Source organism: Danio rerio, chromosome 12 (genome assembly GCF_049306965.1).
Source record: "Danio rerio strain Tuebingen ecotype United States chromosome 12, GRCz12tu, whole genome shotgun sequence".
Classification (NCBI taxonomy): domain Eukaryota; kingdom Metazoa; phylum Chordata; class Actinopteri; order Cypriniformes; family Danionidae; genus Danio; species Danio rerio.
In genome coordinates, this window is record NC_133187.1 from 43,000,592 (window position 1) to 43,026,326 (window position 25,735).

General features: G+C 33.6%; 1 protein-coding gene across 10 annotated transcripts in view; it reads left to right on the top strand.

The window, feature by feature from the left end:
* LOC101886358 (cadherin-18) overlaps positions 1–25,735 on the top strand; it is a 433,737-nt gene that overhangs the window by 301,715 nt on the left and 106,287 nt on the right. For 5 of the 10 annotated variants that reach the window (XM_073918841.1, XM_073918842.1, XM_073918844.1 and 2 more), the window contains 3 exons: positions 428–514; positions 587–722; positions 17,936–18,055. In XM_073918841.1, the coding sequence (XP_073774942.1) occupies positions 428–514; positions 587–722; positions 17,936–18,055 (343 nt within the window). Of the gene's footprint in view, positions 1–427; positions 723–17,935; positions 18,056–25,735 lie in introns of all 10 variants that reach the window. The other 5 variants (XM_021480410.3, XM_073918837.1, XM_073918836.1 and 2 more) reach the window with 1 other exon arrangement.

Below are 25,735 nucleotides of genomic sequence, written 5' to 3' on the forward strand. Positions count from 1 at the left end.
CAACTGAGCCGAGGTTCACCAGCTACCTTCTTGCTTTGAGGCGACAGTACTACCTAAGGCACCACTGCTTCGCCCTTTATTAATGCTATATATATATATATATATATATATATATATATATATATATATATATATATATATATATATATATATATATATATATTTATATATATATAATAACTATTATCTTCAGAAATGCAATATATATAATAACCATTATCTTCAGAAATGCAATATTCCATCATCGCACAAGCAAACACATTTTCTTGCAAAGCAATGATTTCACTTGGGGTTTTTTGCTGTTTGTTCTGATTTGTTTGAAACTATGAGGATCATAACAGGATTGTAGCTTAAGGCTTTGTTGAAGGATTACCTGCTTAATGAGCCCTGATTATTAAAAATAATTTCTTTTTTTCTTTGTTTCCAGCTGCATTCTAATTCAGACAAAGGTGATGGTTCGGTCAGGTACATCCTTAGCGGTGAAGGAGCAGGGAGTATATTCATCATCAACGAGGTAACGGGAGACATCCACGCCACCAAAAGTCTGGACCGCGAAAAGAAATCACATTATGTTCTTCACGCGCAGGCCATCGACATCAACACCAACAAACCTCTGGAGCCTGAGTCAGAGTTCATTATAAAAGTGCAGGATATTAATGACAATGCACCCAAATTCCCTGACGGGCCCTTCGTCACGTCTGTGCCTGAGATGTCAGAACTTGGTAAGACTTTCTTGATTTTTGTCGTTTATTTAAAATGCTATTAATTATTAGCCCTTTTATGATCTGGTCTGATGATAATGATGTTAAAGCTATTGGATTTGGATTGGCCATCAGTGTTTTTATTATTCATTAGCTGAAAGGAATTTAGTTATTGTATATTTGTGGTGTGAAGTTTATTCTTTAAAATTTAGGGAGATTTTACAACTTTACATTATTGCTATATTTACTGTACTTGGTCTGAAGAACTAGGCATACATGCTGTGGTCTTTTATAAACTTGTTTTCCATTCGTTTAAAAATCACTATATAATAATAATAATATAATAATAATATACAAATATTATTAACAAAATGTGAAAAAACAAAAATAATCAAAAATAAAATAATTTATGTTAATGAACTAACACTAAAATGTTGGATTTAGCTAAATTATGCATGTGAAATAACTTATTATTAGTAACTTATATAATGAATTATTATAAACGTTGCATATACAGGGTGGGTTTCTATGGATACACCTTAATAAAATTTTGAAGTTGGCCATCTTGACTAATTCACTAGTTCATGGCTAATTCACGGTAGTGAATTCACGAGTTCGGTCAAATGAAAATGTACGATTTTAAAAAGGAGGCTTGGCACCCAACCCCACCCCTAACCCCAACCGTCATTGGGTGATGAGCAAATCGTACTAAATTGTACGAAAAGTTACGAAATGCTGTGAGATTGCATTGGAACACGGTAGCAACCTTATTGCTTAACAGTCAAACCACATCAGAATACCTTAGCAACCACGCTACACCATAGTCTAACCCAGGGGTGTCAAACTCAATTCCTGGAGGGCCGAAGCCCTGCACAGTTTAGTTCCAACCCTGCTCCAACACACTTACCTACTCAATTAGTTTGATCAGGTGTGTTTAATTAGGGTTGGAACTAAACTGTGCAGAGCTGCAGCCCTTTTGGATCTGAGTTTGACACCTGTGGTCTAACCCCATCAGAACAGAATACAACCACATTGCACCATGGTCAAACCATACAGGAGCTCAAAGGCAACATTCCACCATGGTCAAACCACATCAGATCACCCTAGCAACCGCATTGTACCTTGGCCAAACTTCATTAGAGCACTTTAAGAATCGCATTGCTTTATGATTAAACCACATCGGTACACCTTAGAACCACATTGCACCATGGTCTAACCATACAAGAGCTCAGAGGCAACAGGATTGAACCATGGTCTTACCCCATCAGAACACCTTAACAACCAAATTGCATCCTGCTCAAACTCCATCAGAACAACGTAGCAACCACACTACACCATGGTCTAACCCCATAAGAACACATTAGTAACCGCATTGCACCATGGTCAAACCCCATTGGAGCACTTTAACAACCCCATTGCTCAATGGTCAAAACACATCAGTATACCTTAGCAACCACACTGCACCATAGTCTAACGCCATTATAACACCATAGCAACCATATAACATCATGGTCAAACCCCTTCAGATCACCTTAGCAACCGCATTTGTCTCTGAACAGCTCTTGATCTTTTTGCTTGTGGAAACCCATGGGAAAGTTTTTGTCTGTTCTCTGAGGAGTGGTGAATAGTTACACTGCTCAACCTGTCATGCATTTTATCTCAACTTTGGATGATTCGGTCCACTCCAAAAAAACTAAAAGTAAAAAAGTGTGTGCAAATGTGAAAAATTGAAATGGCCTTTTAAAAAGCAGAGCTGTCAAAACACTATTTTAACCAGAGGCATGTACTGGTCCATCACTTGCAATTCAGATCTCCCAGATTCACTCCACACCCGACTCAGGCTGTTTTTCCCTGTCCACCCCATGGCTTTTATGCTGCTGTTTTGAGTTTTGTGGCTGGATTTCCCTCAGGAGCTGAGAACTCTTCGAAAGCATTGCTGTATACTCATGCTTTCTCCTAGAATGATCCACTTCCACCAAGAGAAATAGTCATAAAAATAAACGTGTATATATATATATATATATATATATATATATATATATATATATATATATATATATATATATATATATATATATATATATATATAGAGAGAGAGAGAGAGAGAGAGAGAGAGAGGGGGGGGAGTTTCCCCAGGGTTTGCAAATCGCTAGGGATTTGTGATGAAACTGCAGGGGGTTTGTAAGAAGATTGTTGTAGAAATGTGGAGAAAAGTAAATATGTTTGTCTTGATTCAATTTATTAAACGCAGCTACATTAAGATGGTAAATGTTTTGCTACTAATTTGATATTTAACCTTCACTTGTGGATATGGCTTCTGTGTAACAATCCATTTTTCTACTTGTCTGCTCTGATTTCAAGCACCATGTTGTTTTTAAAATCCTGTTTTTAATTGTTTGTTTATTATCAGTCATTATTCTTGAACCTGGACCACAAAACCAGCTGTAAATGTCATTTATTTTGGAAATTGAGATTTATAGATCACCTGTAATCTGAATCAATAAGCTTTTTATTGGTTTGTTGGGAGAGAAACAGCAATATTTTGGCTGAAAATCTGGAATCAGTTTCAAAGTAATGTAAATATTGAGAAAGTCACTTTTAAAGGTGTCCAAATTCCATTCAATCCATAATGCTAATCTAAAATGAATGAAATATAGATCTATACATTATCTAAATGGAAAATGATCTTTATTAATATCCTAATGGGGGACGGTAGTTCGGTGGTGAGCACTGTTGCCTCACAACAAGAAGGTCACTAGTTCGAGTTCCGGCTGGGTCAGTTGGCATTACTGTGTAGAGTTTGCATGTTCTCCCCCTGTTGTTGTGGGTTTCCTCCGGTTGCTCTGGTTTTCCCCACAGTCCAAAGACTTGAATTTAATAAACTAATTTGTCTGTAGTGAATGAGTGTGCATGGATGTTTCCCAGTACTGGGTTGTAGCTGGAAGGACATCTGCTGCATAAAACATGTATGCTGAAATAGTTGGCAGGTCATTCTGATGTGGCCACTTCTGAAATAGAGACTAAGCCAAAGGGAAATGAATGAATATTCTAATGATGTTTACACTCATTTTGGCTATTTCCAAAAATATAGCCACACAACATAAGATGCGTAAAGTTACATCTCATTTTAACATATTAATATTGGGTTTATTTAAATCTAAGCAACATGTTGAGTTCAAATGCTGAAATCACAATTTGATAGTGGTTTTTAGATAGTAATGCACTGAGCAATTTTATTTCAGAAACAGACTGGTGGGAAATGTATTTTTATTTATTTTTTTGGCAGTAATGCGTAATAGTACATATTAAATAGCTGAAAATAACAGTAGTTTAGTAACTAGTTTATCCTTGTATTTTAGCCTGCTCATATTCCTGCAGAAAATTATTGGAAAAGTAGTTTCATGACACAAGGCGCCTTGTTTTAATGTCAGAAGTTCAGGAAACAGAAGAGGTTAGGAAGCTCTCCTTACAGCCCACACACAATATGTCACTGCTGATTTCCTAAAAAATGCCTGTTGTATCATTTGTATAACAGAAGTTAAATATGTGGTGGATTTTATTTTATTATTTTACCTGGGCCACTGGGAATTTTGTTTTTTATTTTATTTTATTTTATTTTATATTATTTTATTTTATTTTATTTTATTTTATTCTATTTTATTTTATTTTATTTTATTTTATAATTATATAATTTATAATTTTTTTTTTCTTTTGCTGGGCCGGTTTTATTTTGTTTATAATTTTTACATTTAATTTAGTTTGATTATTTAATGTAATTTAATTGAATGATTTTTTTAAATGTATTAATTTTAGCTGGGCCAGTGTCAATTTTGTTTTGCTCCTTAAATATGTGGTGGATTTTATTTTAATAATTTAGCTGGGCCAGTGGGAATTTTATTTTATTTTATTTTATTTTATTTTATTTTATTTTATTTTATTTTATTTTATTTTATTTTATTTTATTTATTATATAAAAATTTTATTAAATTTAATTATTTAATAATTTATTGCAATTTATTATTATTATTATTAGTAGTAGTAGTAGTAGTAGTAGTAGTAGTAGTAGTAGTAGTAGTAGTAGTAGTAGTAGTAGTAGTAGTATTTATTATTATTAAATTCAGCTGGGCCAGTGTCGTTTTTTTTTTTTTTGCTTTATTTTATTTTATTTTAGGCATAGTATAACAAAAACATGACATGATTTCAGCCATGTCCATATTAATCTTTAGTCCAATTTTTAAAAACTTTTATTAGCTGGGCGAGTAGAAATTTGCCAAGTGAAAATCTGAACCACTATAGCCTATGATTAGTGAAACTCCTTAACATTAACCAATGCTTAAGGTTTGAAATCTGGCAAATAAATCACATGCATAAATATTGTCATTTAAATTAATACTAATTGGCAATATTTTCCTGTGTTACTGTATTAAAAATATTATCGAGCATCTAAATATTTTAAAATATCATATTGATCTTAACCATTCCAGTATCATGACAACAGTACCAGCCATGCCACTGCATGTTCTCATTCTCATTCTCATCCATGCCAGATAGATTTTTTTTGTCTCTCTTTGAAGGCTATGTTCCCGGTTTCGCATGTACAAATGAAATATTTCTCCTTATCCTGGCAGCACGAAACACTTCTTTGTGAGATTATGGCCTGTGGGTTTAGAAAGCTTTGTTTATTGTTTATTTAGGTCCCAATTGGATGTTGCCATAGCAACTAAAGCACGTACACTGATCTGCGGTATCGCAAGATTTGAAGACCAGCTGCAATCAATGCTGAAGGAGTCTATTATTGCCTGGCTGTTGTCCATTACTGTTGGCGATTCATGCGCAGAGTGGGTTCAAAATCCCAATTATAGATGTCTTGGAGAGCAACGCCGCTGTTATGTCAGAGCCGTGCTGTCCACTTGACCAACACAGATTAGTTTTCTCACAAGGTGCTACTCCTTTATAGGATATATCAGTCTCATCGGATAGGTTTGCTCCTCTTGTTTGCAAACATACAAACTGGATGAATCCGGTATGCTGCGTCTGTAGCTCTGAATTTCAAGTACTGCTCTGGTATTATGATTGTTACCAATAAAGATAGCATTCATTTTGTTGCGATCTTTTAATTCCCTTATGCAGAACTCACAGGATTTAGTTGTTGCATTAAAAGAGGGTTGAAGTACATCATTGATATTCATTAGCAGATGCTTTTGCTTAAGGTGACTTACAATTGAGGAGCCATTCAGTGATTCAACAAGAAGAGGCAATACACACAAGAAGTGCTAATTGTACAATCAAAGTGTTTGTGCTCACAGAATTCAGTGATAGATTTTTTAGAGAGAGAAGAATGATTCTGCGTATGGTTTGTCAAGCCCTCTTCATGTTTCACCACTCGCAATGTTTTTAAGAGACATTACATGAGTGTAAGAAAGTGCCTGGTGGAAAACTGGTGCAAGTGTTGGTTAAAATGACAGAGAGATGAAAGAGTGTTTTCTACAGGTGGTTTGTCTAGGCCACTCACCTGTTTCACCACTCACAATGTTTTTTAAAGACATATTAAGTGACTTCAAGGAAGTGTTTGGTGCAGAACTGTTGCAATTGTTGGTTAAAATGACAGAGATGAAAGATTGAGTTTTCTACAGGTGGTCTGTCAAGCCCACTCACCTGTTTCACCACTCACAATGTTTTTAAGAGATCTTACGTGACTAAGAAAAGTGTCTGGTGCTAAAACTTGTGCAAGTGTTGGTTAAAATGACAGAGATGAAAGAGTGTTTTATACAGGTGGTTTGTCAAGCCCACTCACCTGTTTATTCACTCATAAAGTAATTAAAGACATATTAAATGGCTTCAAGAATCTGTTTGGTACAAAACTAGTGTACGCGTTGTTTAAAATCACAGAGAGATGAAAGACTGCGTTTTCTACAGGTGGTTTGTCAAGCCCACTCACCTGTTTGGCCACTCACAGTGTTTTTAAGAGATATAAAGTGACCGTAAGTAAGTGTTTGGTGCAAAACTGGTGCAAGTGTTTGTTAAAACAACAGAGAGATGAAAGATTGTGTTTTTGTACAGGTGATTTGTCAAACCCACTCACCTGTTTCGCCACTCACCATGCTTTTAAAGAAATATTACGTGACTGTAATAAAGTGTCTGGTGCAAAACTAGTGCAAGTGTTGGTTAAAATCACAGAGAGATGAAAGAGTGGGTTTTTTACAAGTGGTTTGTCAAGCCCACTCACCTGTTTCGCCACTCACAATGTTTTTTTAAGAGGTATTACGTGACTGTAAGAAAGTGTTTGGTGCAAAACTAAAACAAGTGTTGGTTAAAATGACAGATAGACGAAAGGTTGGGTTTTCTGCAGATGGTTTGTCAAGCCCAAAACTGGTGCAAGTGTTGGTTAAAATGACAGAGAGATGAAAGAGTGTTTTCTACAGGTGGTTTGTCGAGCCCACTCACTTGTTTCACCACTCACAATGTTTTTAAAGACATATTAAGTGACTTCTAGGAAGTGTTTGGTGCAGAACTGTTGCAAGTGTTGGTTAAAATGACAGAGAGATGAAAGAGTGGGTTTTCTACAGGTGGTCTGTCAAGCCCACTCACCTGTTTCACCACTGACAATGTTTTTAAAAGATATTACGTGACTAAGAAAAGTGTCTGCTGCAAAAAACTGTTGCAAGTGTTGGTTAAAATGACAGAGAGATGGAAGTGTGTGTTTCCCATCCATACTTCCATCCATCCATACTTCCATCCATCTTTCCTTCCATCTGTCCATCCTTCCATCCATCCATCCTTCCATTTATTCTTCCATCCATCAATCCTTGTATCCAGGCTTTCTTCCATCCATCCATCCATCCATCCATCCATCCATCCATCCATCCATCAACTTTAAGTGTAATTTTACATGTGTGTGTGTAAATGTATACATAGTTCTAAACGTGTATCTGCTTAACCAATTATACCACATACAAGCACATGAAGTTTATTTTTAAGGTATTTTTTATATATGTCCTTATAAACAACACAAAAATGCTCATTACTGTTTTTTTTTTTGTTTGTTTTTTTTTCTCCCAAGGCTACATATAGCAAACGGATCGTTGTTCACCGTTAATTAACTCATCTCCAGATTTCCACTGCATAGGGATTTCATTTCTGTATTTCTTTGTTTTGGTAAACATGTTTATTTTGATTGAATCTAAGTAAACAAAGCAGTCACACTGGGATTAGCACCAACTACCCTTCCATAGGGAAAGCAACTCTTTGTGCAACCTGTTTCATCGCTTATGATAATATAACACTAACCAGAAAAGCCGAAGTCTGTTGACCAGCGCAGCATCACCTCGGCTGTAGGAACACTTGCTCAGTCGATTAGTATTGATGAGAAACATGGAGAAGAGACTCGCTGGTAACAAGGTTCGACAGAGGAAGAGGCAAATGAATAATTAGTCCTGTTTCCTCCTGTTTGTGTGTTTGGAGGCGTTTATCTGTAGGCATCTGAGAACCGTCTGGACTCACACTTGTGCTCTTGTCCATTGCTGTCAATAATGCTCTGAATGTGAGTGTGTGTTGATGGTTTCTCTCAAGTGACTGACTGGATGATTTAGAGTTAGACCTTTCTGCTCTGAGAGACTAGAGGATCTGATAACACCACCATTACTGCATCCTACCATCATTTATCAAGTATATCTTGGCCAGTGTTGCATAATAGTGTTCCTATTAGCATTAAAAATGTGTGGAACGGAAGGATTCTTGTTGGGCATTGAACATTGTTTAATGTTTAAGTAGGCTAATGTTATTTATTTATGAATGAAAATATAACCGGTTGCTCGTGCAAGAACTCTCCACCAAGATTCTAGTGTATTTACTCATTCACTCAATCTTTTCGGCTTAGTCCCTTTATTAGTTCGGGGTCGCCACAGCCAACTTAGCCTACATGTTTTTACGCAGCGGATGCCCTTCCAGTCACAACCGATCTCTGGGAAATAGTGTATTTACTGTATGTTCATAATTGAATTTGTATTGTTGTTATCAAACATATTTTAATATCTGTTTAATTAGCAATAATATGAAAAGCTATGCTTCTTAAAGACAGATTTTAGTGTAGACAGAGACGAGAAGAGGTCCATGTACTGAGGCACACCAGCAGCTAGAGTATATGAATAAACACACACATTTCTATACACATAGTTAAATACTGTACAATCACCGGCCACTTTATCAGGTACACCTTACCAGTACCAGGTTGGAAACATTTTTCCTTCAAAACTGCTTTTAACTCTTGTGGCTTGGTTTTAACAAGGTACTGGAAATATTACTCAAAGATTTTGGTCCATATTGACATTATAGTATCACGCAGTTGCTGCAGATTTGTCAGCTGCACATCCATGATGCGATTCTTCCATTCCACTGCATCCTAAAGTTGCTCCAGTGAATTAAAACCTGGTGACTGTGGAGGCCATTTAAGTACAGTGTACTCATTGTCATGTTTCAGAAACCAGTCTGCGATGATTTGTGCTTTATGACATGGTGCGTTATCCTGCTGTAAGTAGCTAACAGAAGATGGGTACACTGGTCATAAAAGGATGGACATGATCAGCAACAATAATCGGGTCAATAGGCTGTGGCATTGACACGATGCTCAATTGGTAATAATGGGCCCAAAGTGTGCCAAGAAAATATCCCCCACAACATTGCAACACCACCACAAGCCTGAACTGTTGTTACAAAGCAGGATGGATCCATGCTTTCATGTTGTTGACGTTTGTTGTTTGCATTAAAGAGCAGTTGGACAGGTGTACCTAATAAAGTGGCTGGTGTGTGTACAGCAGGTTATGTAATTGTGTTGTGTGATTTTTTTTTAAAGTAAAAAGTAGATTAAAAAAGGTGATAATTAAAAGAAAAACATATGTATGTGTCATTTAGCTGGAATAAATTGAAAAAATTGTATTTTACAAGCGCAAAATGTTAAATTAGTAACTTGAATGATTATGGCAAATCTTAAAATTATGTATTTTAGTAATGAAAAAAAAACATTATAGTATCAGCATTGTGAATTATTAGACATTATTTTTATTGATTGATGGTATGTTTACTTGCGTTACAATCACTAGCAATCTAGCATTTGCAGATTGCGTGCATTGCGTCTGACATTGTGTCACTGAGTGATGCAATCTCAGCTTGCATCATAAAGGCTGCATCCACAAACTATTGCACAGCTGTAGCTCATGAAGACTGATTATGGACAATAATTAAACTTCATATTCAAGCACACATTGCTGAATCTTATTTTTCTGTGAACATTTCTTAACGTAATTGTTACCGCGACTGGGGTGGAGTGACAGGAGACAACAGGAGGTAAGATCCAATATGCAGTTTATTCAATGTCAGGCAAGCAGTGGTCATCAGGTGCAAACAGGTATATATAGGCAGTCCAGAATCATAAACGTTAAACAGGCTAAAGGTCGAAAGTCAGGCAGCTAAACAGGATAACAAGGGTACAAGGCTAGGATCGAGACACGGAGAAACAAGACAGGGAAACGCGTTGTAATGTCACACTGGGAAAACAAGACTCGGCCAACTGGTAGCGTGAATGAGTGGCTTATAAATGGAATGAAATCAGTCTGTGAACAAGGCTCAGCTGGTGATGCAATCAGGATAGATGAATGAACAGACGTGCGTGTTTGGGAGCAGTGCATGTATGAATGTGTAGTCCTGGGAAAAGCGGAAATGTAGTTTAGAGAGTTCGTGTGAAAACCAGCGATCCTCTGGGAAGTGATCGCTGGTTGTGTGACAGTTATACTTGTCTGGCCTTCTTGCGTTTTTTACCTGTGTTTTGTTTATCACTCATGTTGTTTTGCCGCCTGTCCTGACCATTTGGCTTTTTAGCTCTTTGAATTACCCTCTTGCTCTAGTTTGTACCTCTTTGACTGTTGCCTGCCTGACAATTCTCTAAACAAACTGCATGTGGATCCTCACCTCCATTGTCTGCAACCTGTAAGCAACACTCTGTTTTGCTGATTGATTAATTTATTAGCTTGTTTATTTAAAAGATTTTTTGGTTTGATAATCTAGTGGCTGACACACTTTTCACTGGACAATTTTTTTTGGAAACCTTTTATTTAAGCAATATATATATATATATAATTTTTTTTTTTATACAGAACAAACCTTTCCATCAATAGTTTAACCCTTACACAAGAGGGGATACATAAAATAAAATAAAAATAATAATGATGTAATAATAAAAATGATGTAATAATAATAATAATAATAATAATAATAATAATAATAATTAATAAATAATTAAAGAAAATCAATAAAAAAATAATAATAAAAAATAAAAATAAAAGGTGTTGCCAACACATTTGATAATACAATTAACAAAAATGTAATAACATGTAAAAAAATGAAAACACTGCAGAAAAAGCTCTGTTTTGTCTTTTCATTTTAACATGACTAAATCCACCATTACAGTAATGCACTAATTGCACATTATTGCTCATTGCTATTGCACATTACGTAAATACTAGCTGTGTAACGGATCACGGTTGATCTGTGATTCGATTGGATCACAACCCAAGGTTCGGAACACATGTGACCTGCAGATTAATACACTTTGTTTTTTACTTGTAGATTAATCCTAAATTTGCAACAATCACAAAGAGATCTCCTCTTGCATTATTCAAATTATATGTATGAAAGTATTTATGCTTTTCTGTAAAATATAATGATGACGGAAAAAGTTTCAGTGAGTTATTTAGGATATGGTGGGTTTTTTAGGTTATTAAAGTTGTTTTCTGTCACTACTTGTTTAGTCTGCATTAATGCATAAATTGTGAGCGACATGATTAATCATTCAAAGATCAGGATCTAAACACCCACGTAACATAAATTATAAATGAGGGTGATTTGCATATATTTAATAATCCTTCGAATCACTGCATTCAAATCTATGTTTAAAAAATGTGAAAATCAAGAAAGAGATTTGAGTCTTTAGTCTTTTGAGTTAGTCATGACATTGCAAGAAGTCAAATAACACAGAATTACTGTGATAACAGTTTATATTTTAGATAAAACCACTGATGTTTATGGTAAAGATTAAAACAAGGGTGCCCAAACTCTGTCCTGGAGGGCCGTTGTCCATCAAATTTTAGCTCCAACTTGCCTCAACACCTGCATAAATGTTTCTAGAACGCCTTGTAAAGCTGTGGTCACACTGCACTTTTCTCCCCAGACTTCCATTCATACGCACGTGAATGTGTCAGACCAGAAATGCAAGCCTGTGTGACAAGTTTTTGGAGTTCGCTGCTTTGGAAAGTTCAAGCTTGGTGAACTCTGACCTGTGAAATCACATCACATGATTGCATGAGACCAATCGAAGATCAAAACATGACCTCTCTGGACAGAAATGTCTAATCATCTTGTTTAATCCTGCCCCTTTCCGCAGCACCATAGAAAAGAATTCCGCACACACAAACTCTAGTGTGACCACAGCATAAGAGCTTGATTGGCTAGCCCAGGTCTGTCTAATTGAGGTTGGAACTAGACTTAGCAGGAGCCCGGCCCTCCAGGACCAAGTTTGGGCACCCATGGATTAAAATCACCATCATATGCATTTAACCCTGTGAGACCCGAGATATCAAACAAATTAAATTTTTTGGAACTGAGATGTTTATCAAACCATCTAGCAAACAAAAAAAAAAAATTGCCATATACATTTTTTCATGATTTTATTTTATTTATTTTATTTATTTTTTTTTTGCTCACAAGTTAAATTTTGTGAAAAAAAAATGTTGCCCTTGAAATTTTAACAACAGAGAGCATTTCAGGCAGTTTTTCAGTTTGTTTTGACCTTTTACCCTTAGCGTTATCAGTAACAGTAATAGTAACAGTGAATTTTTCACAGTACTGAATGTTTTACAATTTGTTTATTCAGCTTATTATTACTTTATTTTATTTTTAATAAATGTACATGCTCTAAGCTCTGTTTATTAAAACTTAAACATTTATTTCAGTGCTGCTTTTGTTATAAATGGAAATCAAATTACATTTGTCTCCTCCCCTTTTTGGCTAATCCGAAAAATGGTCCGATCCGTGACTAAAAAACCGTAGAGTTTTCAGTTATTCTAACTGGAACGCAACTCAATTAAGTACAACTGCAGCAAACCCACCAGAAAATCCATGCTGATGTAGGCCAGTTTTTCCCAGCAACAAAGTGTGTAATAAAATAGTTAAAGTGGTCTGCTGGATGTGTTATAGGCACGTTAAACAGCAGAAAATCAGTATTGACTTATAAATATTACTCAGCTTCCCACTTACTGGCCCAAATGCTTGCGTTGCAGTTTTACTAAATTTTCTTTATGGTTCAGATTTTGATTGGGAGCTTGTAAACTCAATATCTTTATGAGATATTACTCACACACTCATACACACACTGGCCCTGAGAGACACACTCGTCAGAAACTCCAGACAAGCTGTTTCAGCAGGTTTGCAGCCGCTGCCAGACTCTGATAGAAATGTTTGTAGTGAAGCTGAGGGCTGGATCCGCTAAACAGAGGCCAGAGATAACTCATTTTAACCCACGGAAGCTGCAGGATTAACCAAAATTACACTTATCTGGAGCGCTGACGGTAATTGCGGCTATCAAGTCTTTCTGCTGTTGAACTATGCAGAAAATAGTGGACGCGGTCTCTTTGGTGCGCATTAGGCCGAGTGCTGATGAGCACAATTGAAAAGCTTTTGAACGTACACATTTTTAACTTAAATTCAGCTGGGTTCCCGTACAAGTGAAACAGGCAAAATATGTGTCTTTTAGTTTGAGTGAAATTGTTTAGACATTCATAAAACAAGATGCATTTACTGTACATGAGAACTAAAACCGTGTAAGACTTTTGTTTAGATAGTGGGTCTTGGGGAAAACGGTTTTCTTTTATTACTCTATTGGCATGTTAAAGCATCAACACACTATTATACATAATAATGGTATACATTATTATTATTATTATTATTATTATTATTATTATTATTATTATTATTATTATTATTATTATTATTATTATTATTATTGTTGTTGTTGTTGTTGTTGTTGTTATTGTTATTGTTATTATTATTAAACAATTACAATGTAACAACAAATAATTAAAACAAGTGATATTTGTGGAATTGCATGCACATGGAAATGCACATTACTCTTAAATACTGAGTAATAATGTAGTTCAATTGGTAAATTGGTAGTTTTGAATTACACCATGCATATTTGTTCATACTTTTTTTTTTAAAACAACAACATTTGTTTACTATTGTAATTTATTTAACCTCAACTGCTGTTTAATAATGAATATAATAAAAATCATAAATACATGTTGTTTTAAAAACTTAAATTGCTTAAAACATCAATGGGGAATTTGTGATTTACATGCAATCGGCTTTATGACAAGTGTTACGCTTATATTTTATTTATTTATTTATTTATTTATTTATTTATTTATTTATTTATTTATTTTTTTTTTTAATTTTCTAATTGTATTTAATTTTTTTTATATCATTTTATTTTCAATTTTGTAGAATAAAAAATAATAAAATTACAAATGTTTAAAATATTGCATTATTTTGTTTGCTTGCTTTTTTGTAATTTTAAAATATATTAAAGTCGAGTTCTTTGGTGGCACTTTAATAATAATAATAATAATAATAATAATAATAATAATATTTATTTATTATAAATTATTATATAATTTCATTAGTTAATGCATGTTTAACTATTTTTTAACCTGAACTAGTAATGGACAATATCCATTCATGCTTGTTGACATTAGTTAATGCACTATGCATTAACATGAACTAACAATCAACAACTTTATTTTCGTTATCTAAAGTTGACGAACATAAATAAATGCTGTAATGAATGTATTTGTTTGTTCATGTTAGTAAATACATTAAGTAACATTAATTAATGCAACCTTGTTGTAAAGCTTTATGTATTATATGAGGCATGTTAATAAGTCCTTCCCAAACATCTTGTTAAAAAACAAATCCAACACTGAACAGAAAAGATTATAAAAAACACTAAGAATAAATGAATGGATAGATAGATAGATAGATAGATAGATAGATAGATAGATAGATAGATAGATAGATAGATAGATAGATAGATAGATAAATAGATAGATAGATAGATAGATAGATGGATGGATGGATGGATGGATGGATGGATGGATGGATGGATGGATGGATGGATGGATGGATGGATGGATGGATGGATGGATGGATGGATAGATAGACGGATGGATGGATGGATGGATGGATGGATGGATGGATGGATGGACTGATGGATGGATGGATGGATGGATGGATGGATGGATGGATGGATGGATGGATGGACGGATGGATAGATAGAAAGAAAGAATACTTTAAAACCAGACAAAAGAAGTATTGTTGATTTCTCCTCAGTAGAGAGAGACAATTTAACACTGGGAGGAAAATGAGAAAGATAAAGAAGGAAATTCAAGATTCTGCCTCCATAATCCTATTTTACGCCTCAGCCTTCAAAAAGTGCATTAAATGTTGTGTGGTGTTTGCAGTAAGTCAGCAGCACACAATGCAGATGGATGGATTGAACCCGGCGAGCTGTGATGAAAGTGAGCGAGAACAAGAGCCGATGAGAAATGTGACCCGAGCCAAAGCCAGCAATGAGAGATCTACTGTCAGCTGGAGGAAGAAATAAAAAAAAATGAATGCAAGAAAGACAGACTGTGAGCGCATGGCTGAAATGAGCAAAGACAGAGCGGGGAATGAGAGGGCTTAAAAGACACAGAGAGAGATTACAAAGCACACAACTGCATTTCCAGCCTGTCTTTAATCTTTGTTGACTTGGTGTGCGCAGAAACTGTGGAGAAACTCTCCTGGTGCTTGAGGGAAGGACTTTGAAGAATATGTGATGTGTACAAAGCAAAATCAAATGAACTGAATAAATAAATTCAAATAATTCAATAAAATTAAAGTAATAAATTAATAATAATTAACTAAAAAAATCATAAAAAATGCCGGATGAAATAAAAACAAAATAAAATACTAACATAGCTCTTGTCTAAATATAGCTCTGGTTTGAGCCTCAACTGGGTCAGTTTGCATTTCTGTGTTCTCCATGTGTTCATGTGGGTTTCCTCCAGGTGCTCCGTTTTCACCTGCATTCTGAAGACATGTGCCATAGTGTATGTGTTTGAATGCAAGAGTGTATAGATGTTTCCCAGTGTTGGAAGGTGTGTCCCAGGCTGGAAGGGCACCCGCTGCTTAAGACATATGCTGAATAAGTTGGCAGTTCATTCCGCTGTGGCAACCCATTAATTAATAGAAGGACAAAGCCGAAAAGAAAATGACTGAATTAATAGATTTCTATTTTCCCTTATATGCGCCTTCCTTTTTATTTGTTATGCCTCATTTAAAATAAAATAAATTACAATTAAATAAATGAGCTCAATAAACTGCTAATTAGCTGCTTATCGTTAGTTAGTAATTATTGGGTAGGACTCAGAATTAGGATGTAGTAGAAGATCATAATTTATAATTTCCAATAAACACCAAATATCTTAAATATCTTAGAAATAGGCCGGTATAAAGCCAGTTGGTAATAGTTTGAATTGGTACTTAAACTGTTACCAAATAAAAACAATGAAATAATTTATGAAAATATTATTAGTCTAGACATCACGGTGGTGCAATGGATAGCTCAATCGCCTCACGGCAAGAACGTTGCTAGTTCAAGCCTCAGCTGGATCAGTTGGCATTTCTGTGTGGAGTTTGCATGTTCTCTCCGTGTTTATGTGGGTTTCCTCCGGGTGCTCCGGTTTCCTCACAGTCCAAATATATTGCGCTATAGGTGAATTGAATAAAGTAAATTGGCAGTAGTGTATGTGTGTGAAAGAGTGTGTATGGGTGTTTCCCGGTGTTGAGTTGCAGCTGAAAGGGCATCCACTGCATAAAACATATGCTGGATAAGTTGGGGGTTCATTCCACTGTGTAAACTCCGGATTAATAAAGGGACTAAGCATAAAAGAAAATGAATGAATGATTTATTAGTCTAAAAACTGCACAATTATGTACAAATGACATCTTGATTTTAATGTTTAAGCTATGTCTATTTACATACATGTATTAAAAGCTTTATTGCATACTGAAGCAATGTCAAGGTCATATGTTTGATTCCCAAGAAATGCTAGAATTGATGCAATGTATACAGTTTTGGATAAAAAATTATTTAAAAAATCTGCAAAAGCAATAAAACTAATTGCACTTCTGCATAAACTCATTAACCTCTTAAGGCCCAAGCAATTTTTTTATATGCATTTTTTATTTCTCTTTGCTATTTGGACTTAGTGGAACCTAATTAGCATAATACCTAATTATCATCTTTTGATATGATGCACTTTTAGAGTAAAATTATGTCAATATATGTGGACTTGTGGTCTAAATTTCCATTAAACACAATAAATTCACCTAATAGAATGAAAAACTTAATTTCTGCCTTGAACACAGCAGTTTTTTTCTGACTGTTTTTAATGCATTAATAACACACACACATTTTTTCAATAAAACTAATTGCACTTCTGCATAAACTCATTAACCTCTTAAGGCCCAAGCAATTTTTTATATGCATTTTTTATTTCTCTTTGCTATTTTGACTTATTGAAACCTAATTAGAATAATACCTAATTATCATCTTTTGATATGATGTACTTTTAGAGAAAAATGATGTCAATAAATGTGGACTTGTGGTCTTAATTTCCATTAAACACAATAAATTCACCTAATAGAATGAAAAACTTAATTTCTTTTTTTCTGACTGTTTTAATGCATTAATAACACATACACACACATTTTTTCAACATGTTTTGACCATCAGTAAAAACTATTTTTTTTGTCCATTTTGGACAGTTAAAATAGTGTTTGGGACATTTTATATACTGCAAAACATTTGCAGGATGACACTGTATGTCTGTAAGAAAATACAAATCATAAGGCCTAAGACGGCGACGCGGTGGCGCAGTAGGTAGTGCTGTCACCTCACATCAAGAAGGTCACTGGCTGGGTCAGATTCGAGTCACTTTTAAAAGATGATGTAAGCTGGTAATAAAAAAAACGGATACAGTAACAAAATCGGAATTGACCTTCAAAAAATGCAGTGTAAATGCAGCCAAAGGGTTAAGTGCATTTATATACCCTTTATAAATCAACTTTTGTTATGTGTTTTGCAGGTACATCAGTTTTTCAAGTGACGGCGACAGACGCCGATGACCCTACATATGGAAACAGTGCCCGGGTGGTGTACAGCGTTCTACATGGACAACCATACTTCTCCGTCGACCCCAAAACAGGTAAATCCATGACTTTCAGTTCATGTTTGCGATAGTGAATCGATACAAAGTGCTTTCTGTGGCTTTAAAAAGCTGTTGCAATTTGTGGAATAGGTGTACAATTAAGAACTACAGCCAGCAAATCTCCCCTAGCTTTTCATCCTGAGTTGTTCATATTACACGCTGAATTTTGTTCCTCAGAAAACAGCTGTGAGCAATGCAACAAACCACCAGCACCCTTCACTATGCTGGAATACAGCTTGACATGTGTGCAGTATTGTTTGGATCGCGGCTCCATAATGGAGAGCATCCCTTGAGGACGAGGTGGAGAGAACATTGTGTAAAGGCTTTCAGGGATAAAGACAGACACTGGAAGAGAGACAACAAGACTCGGAGTGCTTTGAGATGGATTTGGTGTTCGTTAGAGGTGGACATTGTTTGAGGGTTTTTGCAAGTTACCATTAAATCTTAATGGAGGCACCTTTTTGTTTTTGTGTGGTGGAGAGAATAGAGGAAGAATGGAAGTGGGGAGGAGAATAAAAAGAAAGAATGAGGAAGCTTGGCGGGGACAATGAAGGAAGAGAGGAAGAAGTGAAGGATAGGAAGGCATGAATGATGAATAATGGAAGAAAGAAAAGCGTGAAGGAAGTGAGAAACAAAAGAAGGGAGGACGTAAAAATTAGTGTTGCCAGATACTGGAAAAATATGCAATGTTCAAATTGGGAGGTCAAAGCATTGTTTATGCTGCTTGTTTAAACTACTTTTTTTAAATAAGCATGAATATTAATTTTTTTTTAGACAATGTAATTGTTTTTTGTTCAATTTATTTATTTTTTTTTTAAATAATTGTTAATCAATTTGTGTTGGGACAACTTGAACGAATTGTGTGGAACCTAGCTCTTTAATGGTGTTGTTGAGTATTGCGATAATGATATGAAAAGGTCAGTCAAAAACAAAGTGAAATCTGAAAATTCCTTTGAAAATGAAAATGTTTTTCTCAGCCTCTTTTCTTTACAGTATGTTGAGTTATTTCACTTTAAAAGGAGACTAAAAACAGGACTTATTCTTTGCCATAAAAGTGATATTACTAAACCTACACAAGAAAACTTCAGGCAGCATTTAGAGGTTTTTGCATCTGAACTCTTCATATTTCTTACAATTTAAAATTTTCCTAGAAAAATGCTATTTTTGTTAGCTATGTTTATCTAATCTATCAAATTTAGAAGAAAATATAACATTACAGAAATGAAAAAGACACAAAGAACGGAAAATGCATAAAGAAAAGAAAACAATGGAACTGGAAGGAAGGGAGGTAAGTAAGTTTAAGTAAGGAAGGAAGGAGAAAAAGAAGGAAGGAAGATGAAATAAAGAGAGAATATATAAAGAAAAGTGAGATGAGAGAAAAGAGGAAACACATAATATAAAAAAAGAAATATAAAAGTAGAAGTAGAAGGAGGAAATTGAAAACAGAAATAAACTGATGAAAGGACTGTGTTACATAAAATAGGAAGTATAACAAGGCGGAGATTATTATGAGATAGAAATGAAAAAAAGACACAAAGGAGAGAAAAAAGTAAAGGAAGGCATGGAACTGCAAAGAAGGAAAAGATAAATGAAAGTGAAATGGTGGAAGAATTAAAATAAAACAAAAGATAAAATAAAGGAAAACAGAAAGGAAGGGGAAAATAAGGGTGAAACAAGCAATGAGAGAAATAAATAAGAAGAAAAAATAAAATGGGAAACAGAAAAAGAATGAAAGAAAATATTACATTTTAAAACTAAATATAATAAGGCATGAATAAAGGAATGAGAGAAGGAAGGAAGAGAAAGAAGGAAGGAAGGGAAGGAAGGAAGGAAAGAAAAAAGCTGGAAGGAAGGAAGGAAGTAAAGAAAGAAAGAAGGAAGGAAGGAAGCTAGGAACAACAGAAGGAAGAAAAAAAATTTAAATCAATCAACAAATGTGAGCAATAAGGAAAAGTAATTAAAGAAAAAAACTATTAAAGAAAAAACATAAAGGAAGTTAAAAAAAGGAAAAATGGAAAAAAGAAAAATAATAAAATAACCTTACTAAATAAAGAAGTAAAATTTAAGAAGGTAGAAATGAAAACACAGGAAAGGAAGAGAAAAAATAAAGCAAAGATAGAATAAAAGAACTAAGAATAAATTAAATAATGATCCTGCGAGTATGCAACCAATCATTTCCCAGTGGCTGAATTTAGATCCAGCTATACACTATGTATTCATGGAATGTCCTGTTAGCAAATGTTTATGTCAGATTTCAGAGGTTTAATAGGTTGCAAACATTGACCTTACAGCAAGAAACATTTGCACACAATCCTCTGACATTATGCATGCAAAATCTGCAAGTGGTTTCTTAAGAACCTTCTCTCTATCTGTAGTGCTGAACAGCAATCTGAAGAATATGATGCTACTAAAAGAAAAATACTCTCTGTCCGTGGTGCTGAAATACAATTGCAGTGTCTTTATTTTGGTGTTGCCGCTGTCCATAGTGCTGAAACCATAATTGAACTCTTATTTGCTGGTGCTAAAAAAAAAGAAAAAAAAAAGCATACCTTAATTAGTACTTTACGGTGCTGAAAGGTAAATAGAAGCTTTACATATTTCAGCTCTGTCCTTGGTGCTGAAATACAAACGCTGTGTCTTTGTGGTTATCTTTTATAGAGATGCTATAGTCTGATTAACACTTTTTGGTGCTGAAAGAGATATAGAAGCAGTGTAGATTCCAGCTCTGTCCATGGTGCTGAAAGAGATATAGAAGCAGTATATATTCCAGCTCTGTCCATGGTGCTGAAATAGAAACCAGCTTCAGTCTGTGTGTATACGATGTGCTGTCCATGGTGCTGAAATACAAGCACAATTTCTTTATTGTTTTGTTGTTGCTGTCCATAACACTGAAACTATATTAAAATGTCTTATTTGCTGGTCGTGGTGTTGAAAACAACATGCCATAATTAGCACTTTTACTCTTCTACTCAGACAAACACCTATAATTAGGCTCACACAAAAATCTGTGCCCAGATAATTCCTCACATTTTTTAACCCATAATTCAGTCTATTTATTTACTTATTAAAATGATTAAGATTGATTTTATCAATTTTATTATATAATATGCAGATGTTTTATGATTTATGTACAATATAGTTTGTAAAGTAATAGTTTTGACTGTTTGAAGACATATTATATGGAAGACACAACCTTTTAATAGTGAAAAGTTTGATTTTTTTAATTAATTTATTTTTTTATAAAAATAATAATAGTTTAAAATGGTATATTGTCTGGGTTTGAATTGGAATGTCTGTATTGTCCCCGAGGAGCAATTTGCTTAACTGCTGTAACCGACACATCAACACTCAAACAAACATAAAAATATCAGTAAACAATAAAATTAATCATAATAAAACGACATATTAATATACAGGGTGATTAAAAAAATACCACAACTTTGAAAACTCTGAAACTCTGAAAAGAAGAAAAGAAGAGCTAAGCTCTTTCTGTCTTCAATTTAAGGAAGCTCTGAAGTTTCACATTAAGGAATTAAAAGAAGAAATAACTGCAGCTATCCAAACTGTTATGCCTGAGATGCTACAGAGTCTGGAACGAATTTGAGTATCAGGTTGATGTCACTGGAGTGTCTGGAGGGGGTCATATTGAACATCTATGAACTTGTTTTCTACTGAAAAAACTTTAAGTACTCTTCACATTGATTAATTACCCAAAGCTTGTTAGGTAACCCAACTGCAGTTGGAGCAAACTAATGTAAGTATCTGTTGGACCTAACCCATCTGGAATACACATACCTTCCGCCTTATAGCTGGAGACAAAAGTGGGTTGTTCTCATCTACTAAAATGTACATACATGTACCTCTGTATGACCCTCATCTCATACACCTGCCCAATGCTGTTAAGAATCGTGCCTTAAAATCTTTTGAGATAGGTTAACAATTTTTGTAAGTCTGTGTGTGCTTGTTACCCTTAAGTTACCATACTAGTATATTACTGCAAGAGTTAAAAGAGACTCAATATATGAAGAAGAGACCTTTTCACATTAAATCTTTTCAACTTTCTTAAATAGATTCACCACTAATTCACCTTTTTTTCACATATAAAATGTGTGTTTGCCTCAGTTCAAGATATCATCCAGGGGTGCGTTTTCCAAACGTGTAACAACGTAACTCGCGGCTGAACTATCATAGTACGATGCATTGGTTGGGAAAAGAACGATGTAGTGATGAATGTTTCCCAAAACCCGTAGTTTCTCTGTCGCAGATCCTTCGTTTGAACCACATTAGTTATAATGTAAAAACGCCCATAATGATGCTCTAAATGGAATGAAGTAACTACTTCTTTTAAAAAGAACCCCATTATGTTTTTGAGCAAATTATATTGTTTTACACGCACATACATTTACAAAAAATCCGATGCTAGTTTTGCTAAAAACATGCACTTTTTTTCATATTAGTTGAAATATGTGTAAATAGCACATAGAGGACCTGTGTTTCCTTTACAAATATTATTGAGAACATTATATATTATTTTCTAAAACAAAAATCACTTACAAAAGCTAACAAATATTCTAATATCATGTGAATAAATAAATAAATAAATAAATAAATAAATAATGAGGCTGCTTATTATGACATGAAATGTAATATTTATTATTTATTTGATAATCCTATGTTAATAATAATATTAATAATATTAATGATGCTGATGATAATGATTATTATTATTATTATTATTATTATTATTATAATTATTATTATTATTATTATTATTATTATTATTAAGTAGTATATTGTTTATTTTTATTTTTTGAAATGTCTACTTTTACAATTTGACACATACAAACCACTGCATAACATTTTTTTAACCAACAGGCCCATGTTATATAAAGTACAGATATGTATACTTATAATAAATAACCTACTTTAAATTAAAAGCATTAACGTGTGCTATGTTTTTTTTTTTGCTTTCACAAGCTTTGGAGACGTAACATAAATTCCGCTTTTAAATAATCAGTCACCTTTAGCTTTCATCATGAGTCTGTGTTCAAAATGACATCAATGTTTTCAAAGTGCACTGCGAAGGGAGCACAATTGTAAACATGAAGATCGCTAAAACTGAACTGTAAAAATAGTTTGAAAGCTAATTACACCTAAGAGAGATGACCTTTTTTTATTTTTAATTCCAAGTTTAAATGTTAGAATGTTCTAAATGAATAGGGCATAGGGGGGAATAGAACACAACCAGGAACAATGTTTCTAACAACAGCTCCAGAGGTGTAGTTGCAAGTGCACAAGTTTGTGGTGCAGTTTGTGAATGTTTGTTGGAAAGATGGATTTTGGGAAATGAAAAATTAACAAACTATATTTGTATCAATGGAACTTGCGACCTTTGTTGGCTAACGATGTTTTTTGGGAAATGCACCCCAGGATGGTGTTCAGGTATTTATACTCACACACTGTCTCAACAACGGAGCCATTTATACTATATTAGTAGCATTAAAATTAGAGCGACAGCAAAAACCAATAAGCATCTCCTTATTTTTTAAAACATTCAGTTCTAAGATATTAAAAAAAAAGTAATAATCTGCCAATATTTTTTGCTGTTATTTTACAGACTTATTTCTCACTATATTATTTCCTATACACTATATTATTTCAAACTACTAATAAATGTCAATGAAAGTCACTTTGTTATATAATTTTCAAAATCAGAACTCGACAGAACTGAGATCAAGCGCCCATAATGCAATTTACAACCGTAAATAAATGATCAACACCAATGAATCACAAAATACAGGAACTGTTAATTAACAGATTTTTTTTTTTACAGCGCAATACAACTTTGCGAGCATGATCAAAAACACTTTTCAGTTATTGTTTGTTGACATTTAGTAAAGTGTGCTGCACTTTTAGACTACTAGACAACTACCAATATCCTGGAGGCCCGTTTTTTGCATAGTTTAGCTCCAACTTCCTTCAACACACCTGCCTTGATGTTTTTAGTATACCTAAAAACAGCTTGATTAGCTGATTGAGGTGTGTTTTATTGGTGTTGGAACAAAAATATGCAGGACACTGGCCCTCCAGGGCCAAGTTTGGACACGCCTGACTTAACTACTTATTTTACTATATTAAAAAAATAAATAAATAAATAAAAAATCATATTATTATTCGAGGATCTTCCCCCAAACACTTTCTGACATCCTGTCCATCGTAAATTAGGGTAATATAATCATGTTTATTTGTTCATCTTTAAAGAACAATGCAGCAGTTTGCAAAGAAAAAAATAAAAAAGTAAAGAATATTCATAATTTTCAAAAGCACGCCGGCATATCAATGACTTTGGTGAGAGTTTTTCGGAGATGAAATGCTTAATGGAATTGTGGCGGGACAGAGTATCAGCATTGCCAGACTGGGTTTATTTTAGATGCTGTACAAGGACTTAATGCTTTCAGACAGGAGACATGAGAACCGATTCAAGGGAATTGTGCAAAGAAGAGAAAAAAAGACAAGAAAGATTGACTTAGTCTTGCTTTACTGCATTGCCTGTTAGTGATACTTCACTTTCAATCTCTCACAAACTACCTTTCGGGACATTTAATACCGCAGACACAAATATCCTATTTGGAGATGTGTAAATTGAATATACTGCCAGAGTGAATTTTGAGTACTTAAAAGTCATCACGGAATTAAATCAATGCTTTATTATTACATGTGATTATTCATGGTAATTTAAAGTATTCGTATAATAAATGTTTACTGACAGAGAAAAATGTAATAATGCGCATAAAAATAACATTTAATATTAATATGTATCTGTATTACACAGCTATTAAAACTGTAAAGCTATTAAAGTATGTCATGAAAATTCACTAGATATGCAATATTTACTAGGTATAAAAATAAAATGTCCATATTTTTTATTTAAAAATGTCTGATAAAATTTTGTTCTGGTTTTCAAATAATAATTAGAAATAAATATCTTATTTATAGTTTTCCCTCCTAAAATGACAGCTAGTCAGAATATGTATGTATGTATTTATTTATTTATTTATTTATTTATTTATTTATTTATTTATTTATTTATTTATTTATTTATTTATTTATTTAGTTAGTCTCTTGTTTGTTTGTTTATTTATTTAGCCATGTGTTTGTTTGTTTATTTAGTCATTTGTTTGTTTATTTGTTTATTTATTTATTTAGCCATTTGTTTAGTTATCTATTTAGTCTCTTGTTTGTTTATTTTTTTATTTAGCCATTTATGTGTTTGTTTGTTTGTTTGTTTGTTTGTTTGTTTGTTTGTTTGTTTGTTTGTTTGTTTGTTTGTTTGTTTGCTTAGATGGTTGGGTGGTTGGTTGGTTAAAAATCAAGGTTATTTACCGCAATATTGATTTGTTAACTCTACAGAAGTCAATACATTGATCTTAATGTTAACATCTAAAAACATCTAAAATTTTGCTGTTTTTATAATTTTGTTCTAAACAGCTATTATATATATATTTTTTTTTTGTATTGTATAATTTTCTTTTTTATTTTACTTTATTTTTACATTTATTTTTATTATTAATTATTTTTTTGATTAATTAATTAATTAATTTATTAATTTATTATTTATTTAAATATTATTTTATTCTATTTTTTTTTTTTTTTTCATTTTATTGGTATAACATTATT